Source organism: Panulirus ornatus, chromosome 7 (assembly GCF_036320965.1).
Source record: "Panulirus ornatus isolate Po-2019 chromosome 7, ASM3632096v1, whole genome shotgun sequence".
Classification (NCBI taxonomy): Eukaryota; Metazoa; Arthropoda; class Malacostraca; order Decapoda; family Palinuridae; genus Panulirus; species Panulirus ornatus.
The window spans coordinates 34,993,809-35,020,753 of record NC_092230.1 but is presented as its reverse complement, the minus strand read 5'-3'; the positions used below and the strand labels follow the sequence as shown (position 1 = coordinate 35,020,753).

At 42.6% G+C, this 26,945-nt stretch overlaps 1 protein-coding gene across 2 annotated transcripts; it reads right to left on the bottom strand.

Moving 5' to 3' along the window:
* Positions 1-146: 146 nt before the first annotated feature.
* Positions 147-26,147, bottom strand: LOC139749516 (angiotensin-converting enzyme-like). 2 transcript variants are annotated; one of them, XM_071663470.1, is made up of 17 exons: positions 25,941-26,147; positions 18,745-18,874; positions 16,604-16,711; positions 15,100-15,204; positions 14,136-14,243; positions 13,458-13,550; positions 11,449-11,562; positions 11,012-11,064; positions 9,091-9,235; positions 8,206-8,315; positions 7,192-7,299; positions 6,984-7,099; positions 5,037-5,181; positions 4,680-4,809; positions 3,618-3,709; positions 2,375-2,558; positions 147-1,661 (listed from the first exon to the last, which is right to left on the bottom strand). In XM_071663470.1, exons 1-17 carry the CDS (start codon positions 25,997-25,999, stop codon positions 1,623-1,625), a joined length of 1,839 nt encoding a protein of 612 aa, XP_071519571.1. In that variant the 5' UTR covers positions 26,000-26,147; the 3' UTR covers positions 147-1,622. The 2 variants fall into 2 exon arrangements, with proteins under 2 accessions (XP_071519571.1, XP_071519572.1); XM_071663471.1 differs by lacking the exon at positions 16,604-16,711.
* Positions 26,148-26,945: the final 798 nt, after the last annotated feature.

Below are 26,945 nucleotides of genomic sequence, written 5' to 3'. Positions count from 1 at the left end.
CTTCTGCGCATTACACATGAAGGTAAGAGAATGAATGTGAACGAATGTGTCCAGCTCTTCACCTGTTCCTGGTGCTACCACACTAACACACGAAATGGTGAACAATGGCGAAGAAAAAAATGAAATAAGGAAATTTAGAATGTCCTCTTTTTAAAATCAGATATATATATATATAATGTTACAGCAGAAATTCCATTAAAGTTCAAACAGAGATAACAATCATACAATACTGTATCATTTATATACATACGAGATCTAAAACTTATCAACTAAAACTCCTAAATTCATACATATCTTTTCGTCATAGTCCCAGTTTCAATAACGACTGTAGCAGTAGTAGTAGTAGTAGTAGTAGTAGTAGTAGTAGTAGTAGTAGTGGCAGCAGAGGAAAAAGTAGTAAATGCAGAAGTAATAGTAGTAGCCATAGCACCTACGTCAGCAGTAACAGCACTAGATGAACTAGTGATGACAGTTCTAGTAACAATAACGGTGACAGCTGTAGTGATAGTAACAGTCATGGTGACAGCTGTCATGTGAGCAGTAGTGCTAATGACAGCTGTAATGACGGCAGCAGTAGTGATAATCAGCCGTAGTAAAAATAGCAGCAGACGAAGAGTAGTTTTAGTGTAGCATTAGCGGTAGTGGAAGCCAGTGCTACCAACGTTCAGGTAGAGGAAGTAGTAATGAAAGTAATAAAGAGAGAGATATGCAAGAGACAAGCAAGACAGCTGCCACTACAGCATATTAGATATAAGAGATAAAAGAGAATAAGATGAGATGCAAGTGAGAGACTGATGGAAAGTGTATCATCACCTACCACAGATGGTGAGAGACTGATGGAAAGTGTATCATCACCTACCACAGATGGTGAGAGACTGATGGAAAGTGTATCATCACCTACCACAGATGGTGAGAGACTGATGGAAAGTGTATCATCACCTACCACAGATGGTGAGAGACACGTAAGGAAGGTACGAGGACAGATGTGGGGGTCAACCCTAACATCAGCAGGTGAGAGGACTAACGCCACTGTCAACAGACACATACAAGGAGGAGTGAGTCAGTAACGTGACACAGGTGTTCTGACTAACACTCACAGCCGGTAGAAAGCGAGGGAGAGTTGGGGGAGCTAATACTAACAGCAGATATGGTGATAACCAAGTGATGTATGCCTGTGAGATGGTGATGAAAGTGTCCCCATCTGTAGAACAGGATACACACAAGTAAGAGACAAGAGAAAGGGGTTACCACTACCAGCAGACTGTGAGAAGTGAGAGACAGATGAGAGTTGCAATCCCCAGTGCAATCAAAAGACTACGAGCGACAGCAAACATGACCAGTTAGAGAAAGAGGGTTACAATCACAAGCGTATGAGATCCTCTACGTTGAGAAGCAGGTGAAGGATTTCCATTTACTTTAAACTGGACAATAGTGAGGAGGGACGAGTTTGAAAGATATGAAGATAAGACGCAAATGTGAGACAGGAGAGAAGTTCATCATCAGATGCAGGAGATGGTCAGGTATAGACGGTAGACAGAAGACTTGGAGTATGATCATCCTGTACAATGTGAGATATACATAGTTGGCAGAAGAGCATCACCAGCAGTCAGTAACATACGTAGCTAGCATGATATATACACATCATCCACCGTTCGTTGGTCCTGTGAAGTTACAATATTGAGTTAGTCTCACTGTATGATAAAGGTGGTTAGGAATGTCTTCTTGATGCACAAGAATTGGAAATTTAACCTTAATGATAAGCTAATAAGTGAGAGTATATCTACTCACACCAAAATATTAAAGAGGAAGAAACACTCAGATTCATCTCTTAGATCTAAACAACTCCCTGTAATGTTACTCGATCAATTGCACTGTGTGAATGGTTCTCCTTTACAACAGGCACTTTATACGAAAAAATTTAACCAATACTTATGGTCTGCGTTACGGGACATCATTTAGTCTAGCATGAAGTGCTGTTACTTGAAGCATACTAGCAAGGGTCTCGATGACTCATACTGGTCATCTATGGACATATTTGTCAGTCTGCCTCACACTCTGTTTATCTAACTGATATGATATCAGTAAAATGTGTTCAAGTATGATTGCAGATGTGTTTAAGGATGACTGTAGATGCGTTTAAGTATGAATGTAGATATGATTAAGTACGATTGTAGATGTGTTTAAGTATGACTGTAGATGTATTTAAGTATGATTGTTCCTGTGAGCGTTCAGATACCAAGGAAATAAAACCTACATATTTTCTGTGACCAATATGATATACCAATACCGAGACATGATATACAACATCCAGATGTTCGACTCACTATGTATCAAACTAGATCATTATCAGAAATACACAATGAAAATCTCTCACTTCGAGGATTGTCCATGAGTCTCCCCAGCCAACACCATCTTGGTCCCTTATGTTATCCTCCGTCAGCCACTCCTGCAGGGGTCTGAAGTAGCGAAGGATGGCGCGGGAGCTCATGCGTCGCTCACCTGTCATTACCTGCAGCACATCTTGCCATGGCTTCGATGACCCCAGCGACATGGCCTTCCTGTGGTAATGCATCTCTTTCACATGATCTCATCCACATCTAGGGATGTTTTCTCCTCTCCCTCAGTCTCTCTGTTCATATCAGATATGCCATTTAACTATAAACACAATGGTCTTGCAAACTGGCACATTCCCACAGTCTGACAACCAGTTGGTAAATAAATGCTCCTTCGTATTATCAATGTGCCAAACCCTCTGGCTTCAACAAAACTTATTTCCAGTCATAAAAATGAATCATGATAAGAGCTTTATGTAGACAAAGTTAGGAAGTAAGTGGATAAAAGAGGAAATGAGTGACTGAATGGAAAAGTGACTGGATGGATCAGGGTGTTGAAAAGTGCGAAAAACATGTAAATGTCAAGACTCACAACTGACACTTTCTACTTTGCACCACCGGAGAGATCGATAAACAAAGCTATAGATGATATCTTATCCAACTATCATCCTCTTCCTCTTTAACTACCGAGTCTTCCACTGAATGGGAAGGTTGACTCTCAGGAGCACCCTAACGACTGGTCTGGATCAAAGGCAAAGATACGTAACCATGTCTCTCAGTGTATCACTTGAAATTCAAACCTAAATATTCCCTCTTTCCGCTGCAATGATCACTCTGCATCGCCTACATAACTTACAGCAACTCCACTGTCGCTTGCTGTGTCCGTTGCATTAATCAATGGGATGTGTGAAAGGTAAATATTCTCATAAAAATCCCTCAAAAGATTGTATTCTGAAGTACAGAATTTCCTCGTTTATCATCTACTCATACCTCTTCCTCATCCATCTTCTACCTTCCTCCTCATCTATTTCCCACCTCTATCATCTCTTCCTCATTAATTTAATAATATTCTCATTCGTTCACTATCCTCAAACACCAAGTCTTCTCACAGTCACTATACCTCTTATTCCACCAGTTATGTTCTCATTCATCCATCATTCTTACTCCCCAATCTATCATTTCATTCCTTCAACATATTTCACTTCCCGGTTTCCTAACAAAATGTACCATGACTCAGAACTCCACATACGTAGCCTTGCTCACACAAGGCACGAAGGTACTCACGCCAGTAGATCCCCCGCTTCCTTGGATCCATAGAAGTCGCATGTGTGGAGTGGGCCCTCATGACCTGCTGCTTCACACAACTTCTCCTGGAACTGTTGGAGGTCAAAGGTTACTGTTAAGGTCAGAGGTGGAAGATTAATACTCCAGGGTAAGAAATGTAACATTACTAGCTGAATATTGAATCAGAAATGATGCATAACTAATCAGAAGTAACAAACCAGTGGACAGATGTTGAATGTTTGATGTTACTAATCATAAATTAGAAGTAATGGACCAAAAGACAACAGTTAAAGGTCAAGGATATTCGGCCAAATAATTAATGAACTAGCCAGTAGATGTGATCAAATATATTTAGTCTGATTCAGTTCAGTTTCACAATCTATATAGTATATCTTTGATGCCCGTTTCCTTCGGGAACTCCCTCAAGGAGGTAGCCAAGGCAAAAGTCTCCATAACTGGTAAACTCCAGTGTTGCTTCTTAACCTGTAGTGCCTCACCCTCAACAGGCCACTGGCAGAGGAGAACTCTAACGCAGTGTTTTCAGACGCTCCAACCTAATGTTCCTACCTACTACTTCTACCGAAAGTTTCTCCCTAATGCTCCCACTTAATCTTCCTACCTACTACTTCTTCTTAATGTTTCTATGCTCCTAACTACACTTCTACCTAATCTACCTACCATTTTGCCAAAAAGAAGGTCTAGCGTATATCGCTCACCGCAGGAACATCCACGCAGCTACGAAAAATGAGTTGTGTAGTTAAGTATTGTCAAGTTTCATGTGAGACAAGGAGAGATTGTGCATTTGTGGACAGGATGCCAGCAGTCCACGTGTGGTGGAGGCAGAAAGAAAAGACAGTTACCAAGGTGAGAGGAGTGCAACTTGACAACCACTGAAGTGCTGGCTCACTACGTAGCCAATACCAACCCTCCCGATACCTAGCGGGGAGGGCTGTACTGGTAATACACCTCCCTGGTCGGTGGCTGCCTACCATCTACTTCATAAACACTGACCTCAGACTATGACACAGCCAGTGATCTGAACCTGGAGATACAGCCACAGACCTGGAACTGTAGAATGGTCCTGGTGAAGTAGCGGATCATGTCATAACCACTGGAAATGTGGAAAATGGCAGGAGGGTCCAGGTCTTCTGCTGTCCTGGGCACTGGTGCCACCACACCCAGGTACTGCTCCCTGTAACACCAGAACTGGCCTTGATATATGATACAATATACTTATACTGTTAATATCATACCTACTCTACCATTAACTACACCTACACTGTATAATCCTAGCTTATGTGTAGCCACATAACTACATGACCCTACACGTAGCAGGTATAAATAAACCCCCTACCACAGCAGGTGGTGTAGCCACAGTCCTGTGCTAATCTATACCAAAACGAAGAGGGAGACACCCACTTGAGTTCCCAGAAGCGGGTGTTGTATTCCTCCAAGCGGTAGTCGCCCCTGAGGACCTTCCAAAGCCAGAGGTCACTTATCAGATGGAACGGAAGAGTCGTGACGGTGTGGAGGGATGTACGGAGCAGGTAGTTGATAGACATCTCTGCAAGTTCAAAGATCAAGGTTGAAACTCAGATCTGAAGCTTCGTCTTCTCGTACAACAGTCCTACAGGCTTCCAGAAATCGAAACTTCTACTACATAATCCAAGAAAACTTGTGTACAGGAATATTTTGATCCTCACCTCTGCTACAGAAAAGGCAGTTCACCTTAGCTTGTTTCAGGGAAATGTAACTCCATTATTTTGCACGCCAACAAACTGTGTAAGATTAAACCATTAAGATGTACCCAGGGGTCATATTGTGGCACTTAAGGAATAGCCTATCATTACTTCAGGTTAATCTATGATGGTTCATTATCATATTCAAATATTGACTTACGTGATACTGATACAATGACAGTATTCGTTCATCCATTAAAGCATTTTTCTACATTCTCCGAATATTACCTTCAATCCTCTCTCACACTACCAGAAGAAGGCACAGCCACCCTAATATTGCAACAACACTAAAATCCACTGATGTGCAGTATATCAATATATATGGCATTTTGCAAATATGTAGAGTGTCCATGTAAAATGTATATAAAATACTGTAGACAAAAAAATAGACAATTATAGAAAAATTAAAGCTTTGAAAACGCATGCAAGACAACGCAAGTGATGACAGTGGCAAGCAATGGTTTGCTTGCGAGCAACGTCATCCTCCAAGACAGGTATACTGATGCTAATGGCTTTAAAGCGGCGATAGAACCTGTAATCTTACACTGAGAAGGGTCATAACCTCTTTCAACCCCCTACCTGCATAGTCTTACACTGTTAAGGATCATAACTTCCCTCCACCTCCTGTAGCAATGAGTGGAAAATGCCACAGTGAGTCTTTTGCTTCTGGCAGGAAGAACAGTAAGATAAGAATTACTTAAGAGGAAAAGTTAGGTACAACAAGACGCTTTAGTAATCCTCGTCAAGGACAATGGTTGTTCAGCAGACGTCAAGATGTCTTCTGCTATCGCTGGACATATACTTCAAACGTCCATTCTTAGATGAAGAACTTGGCGGTCTTGACCCCTCGTCTCTATAACTCCACCATGACCTCCCTGATAATCACGACTGCTTCAACATGAAAGATCCTGAAGTATTTTGGGTAAGTGTTCTCTATATGGTGCATAAGAACAATATTTTGTGTTGTATCTTTTATGTAATCATTTAGATTATTAACGCATCTGTATTACTCTATACCATATGTTTCTTGATCTCTTACTCACATTTTTGTGTGGACATTAGGTTACGAAATGTCCCCAGAAACACGACCTTCCTTTCTCCATTGTACCCTAAGGTAAAATTAGCTCCACTTTCTGGTTTGTTGCGTATGGTTTCTTTTCCAAAATTTTATGTCCACGTGAAGGTGTCTGTACTACACTCCCAAGCTGTGATGTTTTGCAGCCAATTTGAACCTTTATAACCCCTTAACTCTTCGTCACATCCAACATTCTAACACTCCAAGAGAGTGCAATGCTCCAACAACCTCAACTAATACTATAGAATTCAACACATGACTTCTAATGCTTCTACGTTCTCCTCACACTCAGCATCTAATACCTCCAAACCTTTTTCGTATTCACCAATAATGCCTCCAAATCATCCTCACACATACCTTGTGAACCTTCTCAACACACAGCTAACACCTCCACACATACCTTACAAACCTTCTTATATATCTCAACATTCCTCACTAACTTCCTTAAGACTATAAAGCTTCTACACACAGACACACACACACACACACACACACACACACTTCCCGATACCATGGCTTCTCCCCAGACATGGTCTGAAAACCTTGCCTCACCTGGATTTTCAGGAACCTCTTTCAGGAGGCCCACCGTTGCCAAATGCTGTGGTGTTGACATGGACATGGTCATCAACTCCCCGATGGCCTCATGGAACCCAGGATTGGCTCCATCCCTGTGAGAAGAAAGAATGATAAAACACTAATACTTGTAATACTTGTTGGTACAGGAATGTCTCGACCAACAGTGGACACACATGATACTTACCTGAAGGTAAGGGGCAAGTGGGCATACTGCATGAAGTACTGGATATGACCCAGTTCATGGTGGATGATTGCCAAGTCTGCAAAGTTGACCCGAGCGCACATCATGATCCTAGAGAAAGGACAGTACTGAGATATCTATCATGCAGCAGGATAAGCTGAGATATCTATCATGCATCAGGATAAGCTGAGATATCTATCATGCATCAGGACAAGCACATATGTTAAAGATTATGATGTCATCTGTGACACAAGGATATAATACTACATGGAAACAGTTGTATCAAATGGCTAAACTCTAATGGAAATGTGGGTTCAAGGTTGTAGTTTATTCTATAAGAACTATTTACATAAGTTGTGCGCAAGAGAAGAATAAATATATGAGAGTAGCACAAGGTGAAATCTAGCAAAATACAGTACGGATACAGTATAGATACAGGACAGATACAGTACAGATATAACACAGATGCAGTGCAGACACAGGACAGGTACAGTACAGTTACAGTACAGATACAGGACACATACGTACAGAAACAGTGCAGATACAGTACAAATACAGGACACATACAGTTCAGATACAGGACACATACAGTACAGATACAGAATAGATATAATACAGATAAAGTACAAGTAAAGGACAGCTGCAGTGCAGATACAGGACAGATACAGTACAGATACAGGACAGATACAGTACAGTTACAGTACAGATACAGAACACATACAGTACAGATACAGTGCAAATACAGGACACATACAGTTCAGATACAGGACACATACAGTAAAGATACAGTGCAGATACAGTCAGATATAATACAGATACAGTACAAATAAAGGGGAGATAGAAAGTGAATATCCTAACAGTGTTTCAGGGGGACTGAGAGATAGGTTCAGTACAAGCTGTGTATGATAACAGTTTAGGATCAGTATTAGTGAGAAACCCTACCGCACTCTACACCAGGTGGGACTCCCACACTATGAACATCAGCTGAGAATCCTACCTTATGTTGACGAGTCCTACCTGAAGTCCTTGCCATCATCGAAGTCCCAGGATGAGGGATGACACGCTACTTTGCGTCCATCCTGTGGCCGCTCTAGGATGGATCTGCTCCAGAAGGTGTCCAACAATGGCTGAGGGAAGTGACATAGTGGTTCATTGAAGATGTACATTGGCTGGATGACCTTGCCACCCGAAGTGGAGAGGAGTTAGGGGTACGGCATATGGAGGTGAGGCGAATGAATGCCTTTTGTACGGACAGATTCACCTGTTATATTTTGTTCTCTCGTATTGAGTATGTTCTTAATTGTAAACATATAACTGGGACCTATTTTACAGGATGGCTGACACGTGGCTTTGGGATCAAATCAAAAGTGAAAGAGAAGGAAAATGTTGAATATGATTGTTTATATGCTCATTTAGTGAATTAAACAGCAACAGTCTGAAGCGATACGAAAGAGAGAAGAGAACGGATGGTTCAATCTATCATTCCAGCTCATCTTGTTGTTAGTTTTCGTGACTGAATGATGATATATATCAGGTTCAGTGCTTTTACGATGTATCTGTGTCTGACGGCCAGTACGTGAAATTACAGAGTCGTTCAGGGGAGGTGCTAAAAACTGATGGCAGAGAATGGGGCACTCAAGAAATACAGTCACTTTTCTGGGTAGTCAAATATTCTAATCTTTGTTCTTTGTATTCTAATCTAAGCTGCAGCAGGAGAAATGCCAGACAAGCGCCAGGAGTGTAACCAGAATTGAAGCAATAACATCATTGGCACTGCTGACAATAACTGTAGTATAAGTATTACTACTAATAGTAATAATAGTAGTATCTATAAAGTAACAGTAATAAAAGTTGAGGACAAGAAGCTGCTTTATTCTTTACGATAAAGTTTGTGTCAGTTACCTTGAGTCCCATAGATGTGAAGAACTCATCTCCCATCCTGAACATCTGATGAACTGTATAGTTTTGGTCGAGCATTGTTTCCGTGGCATCGATGTCTGGCTGGTCAGGGTAGGGAACAAGCAGGGTGTAGATATTGATCCAGAACCTGGCAAGGTAAGAAACCCAGTTAGAACCTCCTGATCAGAGAGGCACAAAGAAAACTTTTCTCTTCAAGATGGATTTTACAAATGATGTAGTTATTATATTGTATATGTCTTATCTGCAGTACAGGTCTGTGCAATGTTCACAACACTCTTTAGAAGGCTGAATATATAATTTACTCAGGGACTACTGTGGCACTCTAAGAGTACTTGGATAAAAACAAGGTAAGTGTTGGCGATATATACACACAACCGTGCTTCGATATCATTATCATAATTACCCCACGACCCTCATTAAAAGGGAACTACCGGGCTGGTCCCGTCATCATCTAACAAGCACCATACACCCACACAAGCCTCACGTATTTTCTTCACATAAGTTCTCTTGCAACCTCCTGGCTTCACAATCATTTCTAAACCTAATCATGATAGAATCCAGCACATCTATGGTCCCTACTCCCCGGCATCATAGGGTGTTAAGAATCTCCAAGTTCCCGCCTGACTCTACTGCCAATGAGAGGGAGGATCAGACAGTAGTAGTAGTAGTAGCTGCCTCTCCCTCGACCTTTCCCTCTCTGATATACCTGACTCTTTTTCTGTTCACCATACCAACATTCGTGGTCTTTCTAGTAACCTCTGTTCTGTTGAACACCGTCTGTCCAGCACCTTTCCTAATATTTCACTTCTCTCTGAAAGCGACCCGACATATAGCTGTCTCAGGTTGACTTCCAGACTCGACCCTCTTGCCCTACGCCGCAATGTTAGTTCACTTTCCCTATTCTATAGGTTTTATTTTGTTTTTGTTCCCGAGAGCTGGCTGCTTGTGTGCCCCCCACCGCTTGCTCGCCCACATAATACTCGGCAAGTTGCTGCGTCGCATGATTACTGTATGGCCATTGGCAACTCAAGGGTGGGCCGTTTTGATAACTCTTTCTTTCCCTACACCTTTGATTAGGCTGTATCATCATCAAAGCACAGAAAAAGTAGTCTAGCATTTTCAAGTTCCTCCGCACTCCAAAGGACTCCAACTTACCTTGCTTCTCTGTGATGCGCAGCCTTGAGGCTGCAGGAGCTCAAGAAGAAAGGGGCTGGGGTTGGAAACTAAAATGTGTCCAGGTGTCCCCAGGTGTTACTTCTAATGAGTTATGCTGTAAGTAAGTAGCCACCTTACATAAGGTCGTGTCATCAGCAGCAGAGTGGGAGGAGTCAAGCCTCATTGAGGACCTTCTTGCCCCAGCGAAGCCCACACTGCCCTGCTCCCACTTGGAGCGCAGCCTTGAGATAAGATTTTAGAAGCCCCATCTTACAGGTCTTATGGTTGCATAACTAACTACAGTGTTACCGGACTCCGCCTGCATGAGGTTACACTGTGAGTGAAAAGACAACTTCGACGAGAGAGTGTATCATCGTGAGTACAGTCACACTGAAGAACTTCCCACTCTAGTAAGAACTGTCATTTCCCTGCTACTGGCAGCAGCGCAACGTTGCTGCTGCTGGAGATCCTGGAGAAGGATTCCTGGATCAACGCCAGAGCACATTTAAGAAAAGTGTTTTGAGACGATGATGAATAAGTACATATAATGTATTTATCCACGATGAGGGTGTATGACTCTCCCTATACTGAGGTTATCTACTTACTTTATCTACCTATCTTATCTATCTACCTTATCTACCTACCTTACATCTCTACGGATCAAACTCCTCTTTTGTCATTGTCTATTCTCCATCTCACTTTCCCTCCCTCCCTCCCTCCCTTTCACGTGAAATCGTATGCCACTGACCTTCCCCACATGTCTCCCAGCACACACGCTGGCAATGGTCCCCTTGCATCAATCTGCGACAATGGTAAGCATCAGTCACGAACATGTGTCACAAACTTAATGTTCCAGATGGAAAAAATTATTTTGAATTGACTCTAACTGATGTTGCAACAATGCTGAAAGTATGAGAAAGTCTGACACTTAAAAGTTAGCTTTATGGATCATTTCTAAGTGTAAAAACAAGTGACGTACTCATCTATAACAGCAAAGTAAAAGTACTGAAGGTAAAAAAGTTGAAAATCAAGTGAAAGATTACTAAAGTTTAATGCCAATGGAAAGGATTACATGTCAGGTTTCAAGGTTAACACAGAGTTCAAAGGTTCAGATCAAAGTAAGTTCAATGTCATGTGAAAGTACAAATATATCTCAACCATCAACAACCTTCCAAGGCAGCTTACCTGGGGGTACACCCGCCTTAGCTTCTTCCTGACGTAGGCATGCAGGAGACGATAAAGTGGCTCCACCTCACGGAAGATCCTCACCATGTCCTCTTCAAATGTCGCCGACTCATACTGCTCGGACCAGCCAGGGGCTTGTTAGAGGGAGTGGCTATCTGTATGTGAAGTGGCTATGTCTATGTGAAGTGGCTGTGCCTATGTGAAGTGGCCATCTGTACATGAAGTGGCCATGTCTATGTGTAGTGGCCATCTGTACATGAAGTGGTTATCTGTAGGTGAAGTGGATATGCCTATGTGAAGTGGCCATCTGTACATGAAGTGGCCATGTCTATGTGTAGTGGCCATCTGTACATGAAGTGGTTATCTGTAGGTGAAGTGGCTATGCCTATGTGAAGTGGCCATCTGTACATGAAGTGGCCATGTCTATGTGTAGTGGCCATCTGTACATGAAGTGGTTATCTGTAGGTGAAGTGGCTATGCCTATGTGAAGTGGCCATCTGTACATGAAGTGGCCATGTCTATGTGTAGTGGCCATCTGTACATGAAGTGGTTATCTATAGGTGAAGTGGCTATGCCTATGTGAAGTGGCCATCTGTACGTGAAAGAGGGTATATGCATATTTTGTACTATCTGCATGTGAAATGGTTGTTAGGACATGAGTGATCCTCTGCATGTGAACTGGCTGTCTGTGTGCTGCAAGGTGGTTACTGCCAAGGAACAATTAACTGTGCATGAAGCAGACATCTGTATGTAAAGTGATTATCTACATGTGAAGTAATTATCTGTATGTAAAGTGATTATCTACATGTGAAGTAATTATCTGTATGTAAAGTGATTATCTGCATGTGAAGTAATTATCTGTATGTAAAGTAATTATCTGCATGTGAAGTAATCATCTGTATGTAAAGTGATTATCTGCACACTATGTTTCTTCTATCTGTATGTAGTCTACTATTAAAAGTAGCGATCTATACATTAAGTGGATATCAGCATGTAAAGTGGCTATCTGTACATAATCACAATATGTTTATTCTGAATGTAATTCAATGAACTTATTATAAACGTGGAATGTAACTAAATTAGATCAAGTTACCATTATATACTAAGGTGGTTTCATGGGACAGAAGCAGCGCAGACACAAAGAGGTTCTGAGCAATGTGATCTTTATTAGGCGACCCAGTGCGCAGGTATGAGTGGATATGACTTGGGAAGGTCTCCTTCAGGTTGTAATGGTAAGGAAGTTATGTTGGCCTGAGGATGTAAGTGGACGGAGGTTGTGAGTGTAAAGGTTGTAATGGTGTGTAACTTTTAAGGTGTAAAAACCCTCGTGTGGTTGCATGCACTACAGGTTAGCAAGGCAAGGGAAGTTGTTAGAACATATGGTATGGAAAGTGGGTTATGTGAAACTGGAAGACTTTATGAGGGTGAGGTTCACCGAAGACAATGTGAAGACATGACCAGACTGATGAAATTATCCAGCAAGGAAGAAAGTCTGTTCTGTATGAACTGTTGTTCAATCGATCTTCCATGATGGTATGAAGCGTCTTACATGGAATCTTGTCTGACCTCCAAATGTCTGGAATTTCCTGCTAATAAGACATCACATCTCTGTCTTTAGATTCTACTATTCAAGCCAAGATGCTGCTCATTTAATGCAAAGCAACCTCCTGTCAAGAATGGCAAAGTCTCCATACTTTGTCAGCAACTCATTTGCATACTGGGATGGTAGTGTGACCTGGAAAAAACAACTGTCTGATATATTCTAAACAAATGTTCATATCTAATACCCAGAACCAACACCTGGAGTGAGGTGTCCGTCAGTATGTGTTGTGACCAAGCTTAGAGAACAGTAAGGCTGTGGTGTGGGGCAGGCGAGACGACAAACCCTTGAGGATCAAGAGGCTTAGGTGGGGAAGGAGGGAGACCTCGAACCTCAGAGAACAGTGAGGCTGGAGTGGGTAGACTGCGACACAACAGTGAGGCTGGGATGGGGAGGAGGAAAACCTCACCTGCACACGTAGCTGTTCTCCGTAGTCGCTAAAGTAGTTGGAGACTGCCTCCTTGTTCATCAGTTCGATGTACTGGAGGTACACCGGCCGGATCTGTGCACGTCGGATGAAAGTTGCTTTACTTTGTTAGAAAAAAAGTAAAGAAAGAGTTATTTCCTTGTTTTATAACAGGTAATAATCTATGTCTGTCTTCCTACCAATCTGCTTTACTTATATGATTACCTGCCTGTCTCCTTGGCTCTCTCTAGTCTTTATGAGTAAGGCTAACAGGTACAGTGTAATGACTGATCAGAACTGTTTCTAAAATATCTCAATACAGCCAAGTTCATTATCATTTGATGAGTGGGTTCGAAGCCTCAGCATGTAGATTCAAAGCACTAATACGTGGGTTTGAAAACCTCCAGGTACAGCATTCATCACTGACGTTCATAAGACAATACACATCTACTGTCTACATATGTCACTTGCTTGACACATATTACAGGATTCTCTTGATGAAATACAATGTATATAATAAACAATCCGCTTCACTAGAGAGGGTCCTGAGGTGTCTCTGCGTGTGCTGCCATACCACGACTGCTGGGGAAGGTGTATGTATCAAGTTCAGAGAAAGACGAGTTAGTGATACATGATAAACAAATGGATTAAGAACATCAGATGTGACATTAAAAACCTAACCTTTCTCGACACATTGGTCCGCCATTTCTCCCATACATCTTGAAGTTCTTGATAATCTCTGGAGTTTGCCATTAATTCCTCCAGTCCAGGGTTCATTTCCAGACACCTCTGTAAGTATAGTGAGAATAATATATGTACCGTTCCTGGAAACTGTCTTGCAGATCTGGAAGTGTTAGATAGTGAAGATCATTTTTCACTCCAGTTGTGGGACATGAGAAATTATTTGAAGACTTATATGCTACACGATGAGCTATTACAAGTTTGTGTATGCCATACAATTATAGAATATCTTTGTCCATAATTAAGGAACCTATGAAAATTTGGCTCCAGTTCAGACTGGCTGGAAGCAACATAAAGATTACATTGTGTATTTATTAGATCCTGAAGACATGAGAGCTGTCAACATACTGAAGTGGCATCCAACTCCAACCATAATCTCAACCTGGAGGTCATTTTCAGGGCGTCCAGAAAAAAAAAAAAATATAGATACAAAGAGCAAAAGAACTACACAACTACCATAATCTTCATCAATAGTTTACCGAGTCAGCAAACTGTGATCAATACAGTGATGAGGTCCTTTCATTCACATAGGTCTACATGCATCTTATCATGATTTGACTCACTTCAGACAATGTTACCTTTGAAGAAACACAAAACATTTCCAACAATAATGCAACAATAACACCATCTAGGGCTAATGGAACATACGTCAGAATTATCCCATCTTTAAGGTACTGTAGGTAACTAGTCAGAAAGTGGATGTCCATCATCCATCTACAGGTACTAACATCCACCTGGAGACACCATGAACATCCACTATGAACAGGAGGATACCACTACCCAAACAGGGTCACCATCACCCACCTAAGGACACTACTAGCAATCTGGGGACACCACCACCCACCTGGGGACACCACCACCCACCTGGGGACACCACCACCCACCTGGAGACACCACCACCTACCTCAGGAGTGAGACAGACAGTCCCACTGGCATAGATGCTGGTCATGTCGGAGAGGAGGTTGGTCATATTCTCTTTGTCTTCGTCTTCCATCGGTGACCAGAAGGCCTGCCAGAAGGATGTATAGTTACCCCATACGGTATTACCTCTCTGTAGTTACCCCTACAGTATTACCTCTCTGTAGTTACCCCATACGGTATTACCTCTCTGTAGTTACCCCTACAGTATTACCTCTCTGTAGTTACCCCTACAATATTACCACTACAGTATTACCTCTGTAGTTACCCCTACAGTATTACCTCTGTAGTTACTCCTACAATATTACCACTACAGTATTACCTCTGTAGTTACCCCTACAGTATTACCTCTCTGCAGTTACCCTTACAGTATTACCACTACAGTATTACCTCTGTAGTTACCCCTACAGTATTACCTCTCTGTAGTTACCCTTACAGTATTACCACTACAGTATTACCTCTGTAGTTACCCCTACAGTATTACCTCTGTAGTTACCCCTACAGTATTACCTCTCTGTAGTTACCCCCTACAGTATTACCTCTCTACAGTTACTCTCTTGTGTTACCTCTATAGTTAAACCCTTTTATCTTACCTCTCTGTAGTTATTACCTTCAGCAATACTTCTACATAGTTACCCCATTCAACATTACCTGTTTATGGTTACCTCCCTCAGCATTACTTCTCTATAGATACCTTTATCAGGTCTTTTGACATCAGCTGTGCAGTCTTTCTCCATATTAGTTATTTATCATTTCCATCTAAAATTACTTCCATCACCTCAGCAGAAAGAACCAAATGGCAGCTGCTATTCAGTTTCTTCTGCTCACATTCTCAATGTCAATTTCTCGGTATAAATTCCTTCAAGGTCCAGCTAGAACAATAGTCTTTGTACTTATCTAATCCCTTGTCACTCCTCATCTTTCTCGTGCTGGAGGACCTATATTCCATGTGTGTATATTTCCTGATTCTCTCTTTTAACTCTCGATTAATGTCTGTATTTTTTGTTTGTGTTGTTTCATGTCTTATCTGAGAACTTGTGGGTCGTTCATCCCATCCACAATTACCATTCTATTTTCATCTTGTTGTCTGAGGACTAGTCTTTTATCACCATCAATTCAGTTCACATCTCATCCACCATGAACTACCTTACTATAACTTCATTCACTATCGAGTGACTCAATATCTATTTCATGTTTGTGAATTCATTATCTCCCAACGTCTGGTAACTCACTATCAATCAATCTATCCTCCGACTTATCCACTGTTTATTGCTACCTATAAACTCACTATCAGACTCACAATCATCGCCATGACTCATTGTTCATTCAATCGAAACAACAATCAGTAGTTCTCTGACTCACCATTCTTCACTGACTCACCAGCTATCCTCAGACTCACCATCCACTGACTCACCAGCCGTCCTCAGACTCACCATCGACTGACTCACCAGCCGTCCTCAGACTCACTACCCACTGTCACAGTGACTCACCATCTTCAACATCCTCTCTGTCTCGGGACTCAGGTCAGCCGTCAAGTATGGCTTGGTCTTCGGGATCCATTCCATATTCATCTTCCCGAGGGTCATCATTGCTTCTTCCTGAGAGACAGGTCAGTCAGGTCAGTGGGGCATTTACACGAGTGGTAGTTAGGTCAGGGGTCGCTCAATCGTCTTAATAAGTGGTACCATCACTGTGTGTCCATATAGTCAATAAGTCCTGACATGTAATATCTAGTGCTTTCGTCTTGTCTTGTATGGTGAATAATCATCTATAATAAATTACAAGGAGGTTTGTAATACATGATTTGCGCCTTCTGAACCCATGTTGTATATCATTGATCAGTTTGTGTTGTTTCAGGTTAGGCTACGATCTTATCTCTAATAATCGACTCCAGAAGTTTACATATGTTCGATGTGAGGTTAACAGGATGGTGATTACCAGGCAGTTCACGGCTTCCCTTTTTGTATATTGGCGTGACGTCTGCCAGTCTCCAGTCCTGTGGGAACATTCCATCCTGGAGAGATTTATCAAAAATATAGATCAACGTTTTGAGAATTTCGTGTTTGACGTTTTTGTTTATTCGAGGGTAGAAATGATCAGGACCTGAGCTTTTACTAGTCTTCAACTTATCTATCTGTGTTAGTACTTCTCTAACTGTGACAGTCAATTCTGGTATATGAGAATTATCTATCATTGTCTCAAATTTCGTGTCGTCAGTTTCTAGCGTAAAAACTGAACTAAAGAACTTGTGCATTTATCATCCACAACGGGTTCCCTGTCTTTCTTTACTAAGGGCCCTGCGTCACTCTTTATATGCTTCTTATTACTGTTAAGGAGATAAATTCGAGAATTTTGGAGAGAGGGGCGAGTATGTAGTCTGTTAGGGATGAGAGGGCTTGGAAGTGAGTCAATTGTCGTTCGCAGATGATACAGCGATAGTGGCTGATTCGGGTGAGAAACTATAGAAGTTGGTGACTTGAGTTTGGTAAAGTGTACGAAAGAAGAAAGTTGAGAGTAAATGTGAATGAGAGCAAGGTTGTTAGGTCCAGTGGGGTTGAGGGACAAGTTAGTTGGGATGTAAGTTTGAATGGAGAAAAACTGGAGGAAGTGAAGTGTTTTAGATATCTGGAAGTGGATTTGGCAGCGAATGGAACCATGGAAGCGGAAGAGTCACAGGTTGGGGAAGGGGGCGAATGTTCTGGGAGCGATGAACAATATGTGGAAAGAGAACATTATCTCGGAGAGCAAAAATGGGTATGTTTGAAGGAACAGTTCCAACAATATTATATGGTTGCGAGGCATGGGCTATAAATAGGGTTGTGCGGAGGAAAGTGGATGAGTTGGATATGAAATGTTTGAGGACAATATGTGGTGTGAGGAGGTTTGATCGAGTAAGTAACGAAAGGGTATAAGAGATGTGTGGAAATAAAAAGTGTGGTTGAGAGAGCAGAAGAGGGTGTATTAAAATGGTTTGGACATATGGAGAGAATGAGTGAGGGAAGGTTGACAAAAAGGATCTATGTGTCAGAGGTGGAGGGAATATGGAGAAGCAGGAGACCAAATTGAAGTTGGAAGGATGGATTTTGAGCGATCGCGGCCTGAACATGCAGGAGGGTTAAAGGCGTGCAAGGAATAGAGTGAATTGGAACGATGTGGTATACCGGGGTCGACGTGCTGTTAATGGAGTGAACCAGGGCATGTGAAATGTCTGGGGTAAACCATGAAAGTTTTGTGGGGCCTGGATGTGGAAAGGGGGCTGTGGTTTCGGTGCATTACACATGACAGCTGGAGACTGAGTGTGAGCGAATGTGGCCTTTTTTGTCTGCTTTCCCGGCGCTACCTCCCTGAAGCGGGGGGAAGCGATGCTGTTTCCTGTGGGGCGGGGTAACACCGAAAATGGATGAAAGCAAGCAAGAACGAATATGTACATGTGTATATATGTATATGTCTGTGTATGTGTATGTATGTATATGTATATGTATGGTGATATGTATATGTATATGTACGTGTATATGCCTTTGTGTATATATGAGTGGATGGGTCGTTCTTCGTTTCTTTCCTGGCGCTTCCTCGCTGACGCGGGAAACGGCTTTCGAGAGAGAGAGAGAGAGAGAGAGAGAGTTCTTCGTACCATTGCTATTTGGTTGTATTCAGTCATGTTGGAATAGTAGGCCCAACTTTTCACGGTATCATTGTTATTCAAGACGGTGGCTATCTTGTGGTACTCCTCCAGCAAGGCCTTGACACTCTCCTCTGCTGTCCTGTGGGGCATAAGATGTGGCATTACTGAGAAATGGCAACAGTCATTACTGGGGTGTGGCACCTAACATGTGGTACCTAACGTTACTGGGGTGTGGTACCTGCTAGAGTATAGTGCCTCATATGACTGGCATATACCATGAAACACCTGGCATTACTAGGGCATAACACTAGGAGTGCTGGGGTATAGCACAAACATTACTGTGGCATAATACAGGCATTACAGGGGCATAATACAGGCATTACAGGGGCATAATACAGGACATTATCGGATCATAATACATGGCATTACTGGGGCATAATAATTGCCACTACAGGGACATAATACCTGACTTTACTGGGACATAATACCTGACTTTACTGGGGAATAATACTTGACTTTACAGGGACATAATACCTGGGTTTACTGAGGCATGATAACTGCCACTACAGGGACATAATACCTGACTTTACTGGGGCATAATACCTAACACTGCTAGGGCATAATACCTGGCTTTACTGGGGCAAAAAACCCGGATTCTCTAAGACATAATACCTGGCTTTACTGTGCATGATACCTGGACTTCTAAAGACATAATACCTGGCTTTACTTGGTCATAATACCTGTAAATATATCACATGAGTGTTGAGTCTGGTGTATATGTTCTCTCTATATGTTTCTGCGTTCCTCTCACAGCGGCTGATGGTTTGGGTCAGCTGTGCATGGTGACGTAAGCGAGCGAGTGGGACAGCAACAACAGCACTGTCACTTTACTGGGTGTTGTACCGGGGGTGATGACGACGGAGCTGGGGGTATATACTGCTGCTCCAGGTGCAAGTTCGTGGTCGCGCCGTCAGGAGTAACACGCACGGCTCCTGCAGACGACTGAGGAAGCCAGCGCTACTTCTCCTTGTGTCATTATCATGGCCGACGCTCAAGGTGCTGCTAGTTAGCAAACCCGGGGGGTCTAAAGACCAAGTTAACGAGATGACCCGTTGTCTTCGAGGATGTCCGGATATATATATGAGGGGCGGTGGAGGTGAAATGAGGTCACGAAGGCGGTCATGGATGTGAAGCTGCCGTGCCAGGGGGACAGGAGACGTGGTCGACTGATATGATCAGAGGTCAGGGGTCCTCCGTCATCACCGGCGAGGGAGACTTGTTCAAGATCGAGAGTCGTAAACTCTGACCTTACTTATCATGCTGGGTGGACTGCGTGACCCTACCTACTAGCGAGGTGAGGTAATAATAATCCACAGGAGACGCTATACTTAGCGGGATATCAAGTCACCTGCTTAATGTTACGAGGATTCCAAGGGTTACTGAGGTGAGTCGCTGCCTAAATCGAGCGCTGGTTTTATGAGGAATCACTACTCTCTCTCTCTCTCTCTCTCTCTCTCTCTCTCTCTCTCTCTCTCTCTCTCTCTCTCTCTCTCTCTCTCTCTTCCATGTTCCTATCATTGCTTCACACTATATCTCCCTTCCCTGTTGCCAGACATATCACTCCCATTGTTATCTTCTGTTGGTCATGGATCATTATAAATGTAATAACATCACCTGTTTGGAGGGAGTCAAACCTGTAACCAGACATAGCAACTGGTTGTTAAGTCATTACGAGGTACAACAAGAGCTTTCGGAAGCTTCCGCCAGCACTTGTGTTGTGGGGATCATGAGTACAACAGGTTATCAAGTGAGTGTGTTGTGACTAGTGGTTTGTTAGGTGGCACTGGAGGTAAACGTAAGCTATATTTAATGATTTTGAGATAGTCTGGGGTTGAAGTGGTCCCGTCTTGCTGGGGGAGTGAGTGATGGGGAACAGGTGCTAAGGGCTGTTGCTGTGGATAGTAGTGGTGGTGTTGCTGTGGGTGGTGGTGGTGGTGTTGCTGTGGGTGATGGTGGTGGTGTTGCTGTGGGTGGTGGTGGTGGTGTTGCTGTGGGTGGTGGTGGTGGTGTTGCTGTGGGTGGTGGTGGTGGTGTTGCTGTGGGTGGTGGTGGTGGTGTTGCTGTGGGTGGTGGTGGTGGTGTTGCTGTGGGTGGTGGTGATGGTGAAAATGTGGGGATGGTGGACCACGGCACCACACAACACCGTGGCAACATGTGAGGCCAAGTTCTCTCGACCAGGGCAGAGAACACACATCTGGGAGGTTGGGATGCTGACCGGCGAGAACACCTGTTATGAGGAACAATTATATGACAACAATACAGGCACTTTACCCCCCCCCCCCCCAGGGAGGGTCACTGATCTCCGGGGTAGGAGAGGTGAAGGGGTAGGGGGGGGGGAAAGATCCTGGAGGTCAAGTCACCTGACTCTTTAATTTCCACGTCAGGATCACTAACCAAGTCACCATATGTGCCCTGAAGTCCTAGCCAGGTCATTGGACGTAACCTACAACCAAACCAGGTCATCGGACGTAGCCTACAACCAAACCAGGTCATCGGACGTAACCTACAACCAAACCAGTGTGGCCCTGAGCAGGTCTTGGCAAGGGTTCAGGTCAGGATTTCACTTTCCGGGCTCGAAACAGCTAACAAGAGCCTGGCCACCGCCAGTAATGAATAAACAATGACTGACCGACGACAGGCACACACACACACACACACACACACACACACACACCTCCCTCCCTCCCTCCTCGTACGTGACGCTCCTCACACACCGCCGGGAATGTATATAGTCAAGATGGAGAGAGAGAGAGAGAGAGAGAGAGAGAGAGAGAGAGAGAGAGAGAGAGAGAGAGAGAGAGAGAGAGAGGCTGATCACAGACGTAGTAGCTGTATAAACCCTGGATAAAAAAAAACAAGGTTATCCAACCGGACAATAAAGACACGAGACACTTGCAACTTAGCTACAAGACTCCGCTCAGCCTGTGTTTGCCAGGATCATCCCAGGCAGGGAAGTAAGAGCGGGTGAGGTGACGGCTGAGTGGGTGACGTGACGTCTGAGTGGGACGTGACGTCTGAGTGGGTGAGGTGACGGCTGAGTGGGTGACGTGACGTCTGAGTGGGTGAGGTGACGGCTGAGTGGGTGAGGTGACGGCTGAGTGGGTGACGTGACGTCTGAGTGGGTGACGTGACGTCTGAGTGAGTGACGTGACGGCTGAGCAGGTGAGGTGACGGCTGAGTGGGTGACGTGACGGCTGAGCGGGTGACGTGACGTCTGAGTGGGTGACGTGACGTCTGAGTGGGTGACGTGACGGCTGAGTAGGTGACAAAACAGTGATGTGCGAGCGTGACGGATCTGTAAGCTGTGAGTCACCTGTCCTTTTAAAAGCAGTAGAAGGAAACCATGGCAAAGCAATGGCTCTCTCTCTCTCTCTCTCTCTCTCTCTCTCTCTCTCTCTCTCTCTCTCTCTCTCTCTCCTCCCTCACCCTGCACTCACTACGGCAACACGCTAGAAGGAATCGAAAAAAAAAAAAAAATACCTTACAGGAGTAATACACCTGAAGGATGATATCTCTATAGGAAAATCAAAAGGTAGAATGAACGTGAATATGTCATGCATTCCATCACCAACGACATGCATCCCTTCACCTTTTGTTATTAAGACAATAACAATAAGGCTAAACTTTAAGCTCTAGACTCGCGACTTACCATGTCAGTATTACTATCAATGTGGAAGAATGACACAATAGTTCTTTTTTGTTCCCTAAAAGCAGGCAAGACCTGAGTTAATCTATGTTGGCAAGTTACTGTAATATAACCAGGGAGAGATCAGTAGCTGAGAAGGTAGCATGATAAACCACTACGTTATGATGACTGATTACAAGAAATATAATCAGTAATAATGTTGTTGTTTTACGTGATGAGAAACGTTTCCTCTTAATCTAATAATATCAATGTGTTCAGTATTTACCAAGCAATGAAATTCAGCTACTGTATTTCGGATAGATCTTATATTGATATAAAGTCCATATCATTTCTTCGGGTACGATTAACCATACGAAATAGATGGTATGATTTGGTGACCGGCTGTTGCTAGACCGAGGTATATTAAGGCACCCAACTCCCCCACAATCATCGCTGTCTAATTTTCCCAATGGGGTGGGGAAGGGGGAGGGGGGGCTAGATCTTAACTATCCTGCGAGACATGAAATATAACCTGACCTGACCTCCCCCGCCTGTGCCATGTTGTCTACTAGCCCACCGCAACTGGGACGTAACGAGAAAAAAATTTACCCAACAACTGTAAGGCAACTTGATATCTGGCGTCTGTTGCATAGTAATCTTACGTCTCCCACGAAGTCGAGCCGTACACACACACACTACACACAGTCTAAGCCAGGTACCTATTTATGGACCAGTCCCAAGTGAAGGTGTTGGGTGTGTGATACGTCATCTGCAGTAAGTAAACAGCCCGCCTGCTGTGCAGTCTATTTCCTCCGTACTTCGTTTTCTGATCAATTTACGTTCCTCCCTCAGACTTTTTTCTTACCATGCAATTTATCTCTTAGTAAAAGTAGAAACTGTGTGTGTGTGTGTGTGTGTGTGTGTGCATGCACAAAAACAAAGACATGACACATTCAAGGTTGAGTGGGAACACGAGTGTAAAACTTTCTCTTTCTATCAGGAAAATAATCTTCACAATTGGAAATCACACAACCCTTCGGGATTTAGATACACAAGTTGCCACCGAATCAAATTGGTTATGAACGGTAAATGCAATGACGGAGACCACAAGTGCATTTTTCAAATACGGGAGAACAAATAAAGTTCAATCTTGGAAACGCACGTAAAACCTGGTTACGTCAGTTATGATTGAATCTGTTCACGTATCATCTTGGAAACCTCACATGACAGGAACAGATACGTCTGCCTCTATGAAACTGGAAGTCATCTTCAGATGCCATAAAGTCTTTTCTTACAGTTGTTCCCATTGTACAAAGGAGTGATCCGACCATTATGGAACACTGCTTTAACATCTGGGAAAATTCTAGTTCGAAATACAAGTTACGAGTCGAGTCCAGAGCAATCTACTTGTCAATTGTCCCAGTCTGACTTCACAGCTTAACCCACTAGTCCTGCGTCTCAGTGTTGGTTCCTTTCCCTCCTCTGTAAGTATCATTATGGTTGCTGTCCCTAAAGATATAATTTGTCCCTTTTTGAAGACAGACATTCCACTTCCTCTAGAATTCTTGAGATATATTTTGTCTTTCAAGTTTTCCTCTAGCTAATAAGGCCCGACCTTGATGTGCACTTGTAATTGGAGCCTCCAACACAAGGTAAACACGACCTCAGACGAAACCAATTACATTTCAAGAAACTGATTCAGTTTACCATACAAAAATATCAAGAAGTTTCTTCCACGAGTCACGCAGGTATGTTGTCATATCCTGCAGAACACGGCTGATTGCTTGTGTATAAATACAGCAATATACCCCGGCTGTAAAGACGGATTCTTGTTAGCTTTCAAACGGATTTTGGTCTTTATTGACGTTAAATGGCATTCGCCATTAATTAGACCATTCAGCGATTTTATCTAGATGCTCCTATGATCTTAGCCTATCTTCTTCGATTAATATGGCCGTACCGATCTTTGTGTCATCTGCAAATTTGGATACTTAGCTTATTTAGCCTTACGTCAATATCGGTAATACAGATAATGAAAAGTATAGGCCCAAGTACAGATCCCTGGGGAACCTCACTAATAATGGGTGACCACAGTGATGATTCCCCAGTCATTACGACTCTCTGCTTCCCATCACATCACCAGACTTCTATCCAATCTATGCCACCAGTTATTCCTAAAACCACAGGACTTTCTGCATCACTTTAAGTGGGGGGACTTTATCGAATGCTTTCTTGAAGTTCAGAAATATCATGTCTATTACTTTTGTCTTGTGGTCATTGAATAATGTCTGAAGAAATTCAAGGAGGTTTCGTAATGTATGATCAGCTGTGTACCACTGATCAGGTTGGGTTGTTCCACATAGGCTATGACGTCATCCCCGTAATCGACTCGCGAAGTTTACACATAATTGATATGAGGTTAATAGGAAGGTAATTACTAGGCAATTCGCGGCTTCCCTTTTTGTACATAAATATAATATCAGCCAGTCCCAGTCCTGTGGGACTATTCGCTCTTGGAGCTGTTTATTGAAAATATGGGTTAACTGTTAGTTCGGCAATTTCGCATTCGATGTTTTTGATCACTTGTGGATAGAAACGATCAGGACAAGGCTTTTATTAGAATCTCTATTGCTATCTCTTGCAATACTCACATCCTCTTCTCTCTTGGAATTTAGATAAGACCTTTCAATTGTCTTTTGATTGTTATGTTGCGTTGCAATAGTTGGGTGATTGAATTCTTAAGTTTGTACGAGTATATTTCTTCGCCGTATAGATCATGCAATATTTTGGGGGAGTAACATTCAATCCTCTTGTTGGTTTTATTGTTTCTTTCGTGCATGGGAATGAATGTGACTTGATGGTGCAAAAATTGATGCTTAAAAACTGACCATAATTCTTCTGGACATAAACCAACAAGGGTGACTCTTCAATGCGTCGCGCAGCCCATTAAAATTCACCCTTTTGAACTTGGTGGTAGCAGTGTTGGTTTCAGGTAGTTGGTAGCGAAAACTGTGTTCGACAAGAGTTCATACGTCTAAGATTCACGCTCTACACCTGTGATAGTTTGCCACATGATTTCTATAAGATTAAAATCCCCAAGACTGATCGAGTCTTTATCCTGCACTGCTTGTTGCAAAACTGTCGTCGTAAACTCTCGTACATGACAGTGTCAGTATCTGCTGGCTGACCAGGGCGTCAATAAACAACGTTCATGTAAAGTTTGGAAGAGTCTCTGCTTATCTGAACATCAAGTGTTCAACAGCAGCAAATGTTGTAGTCTGGATTTCGATAAAATTTATGCCAGAGTTAAACGTTTCCAACAATAAAACGTTTCTTCGCCACAGTAATATTTTCTTAGAACTCCTAGTCGTACTTTTAAGTCAAACCCTTACTTCCACTTAATTGTGATGTATAAGTGGCTACAATGGATTCAGAGGGAGACTAACACAAGTGTTGGAATGTTTACACGAGGGAAAAAATATATATATAATGTTTTCCACGTCTGTTGCTCTTTACTAACCTGTCCAGTGCTCGAGCCTGAGCGCACCACAGCAGTATTACCACACACAGGCACTTCATTCTGCTTAACCCTACACACGCTTCTCTTCAAGCTGTTTAAATCTGCTGCTCACAGAAACTTCCTACAATCAAACACGTTGTAGAATGTCGGGGGGAGAAACGTCCTTTCAGACCCAGCTTTCACGACCTTACATACACCTGGTCCTACTGTCCCAGCTGTAGTGACCCAAATATTGAATTCGTTTGCTTTTAAAATGACGCTCACTGCCAGATTCTCTATATTTTTTTCAGGCGTAATAACTGGAGATTTGATGGCTATATACTTCGTGTGGTTCACTAATTCTTTGATAACATTTTCCAGGTATAGATATCAAAGTTTCAATTTTCTTGCGAATTCATCGTAAATTGATATATTCAAACACAATGGACAGATTCAAGAATGACATGTGTGATTATACCTTCACGTGAAAGGAAAAGTTGCCAATCAATATATTTTTTGAATAGATTTAGCTTTCACGTGGTTATGAATATATCAATTACTTTACAGATCAGATAACATGCTTTATCATTGCAATGTGATCCACTTCGAGAATCAACCCACATGTAGGACAGAACAATTCCTGACCTTTTATGTAAGTCTTTGGGGAATTTTGTAACATGAAGGTATATTATTCCGGTCGCCTTAATGAAAATAAGCAGCTGATCATAGAATACTATAAAACATAAACGAATTAATTAAAGAACAAATGAATTCATAAGCTAAAAAAACAAACTCCCAAGCAGTGGGGATGTGGGTCAAAACATGTGAATTACCGAATTGTCTAGGTATATGTAGACGGTGGAGGTCATATACATAGTGGATGTAGCCTTAGAATTATATTGAGCACTTGAGTAAGATGTTGAATATTTACTAATTAAGGTTTTAATGACCTTGTAACTAGCTGATATGTCTAGAGCTTAAACCAATCAGGCAGCATATATAATAACTTCTTTGCAATTAATCACT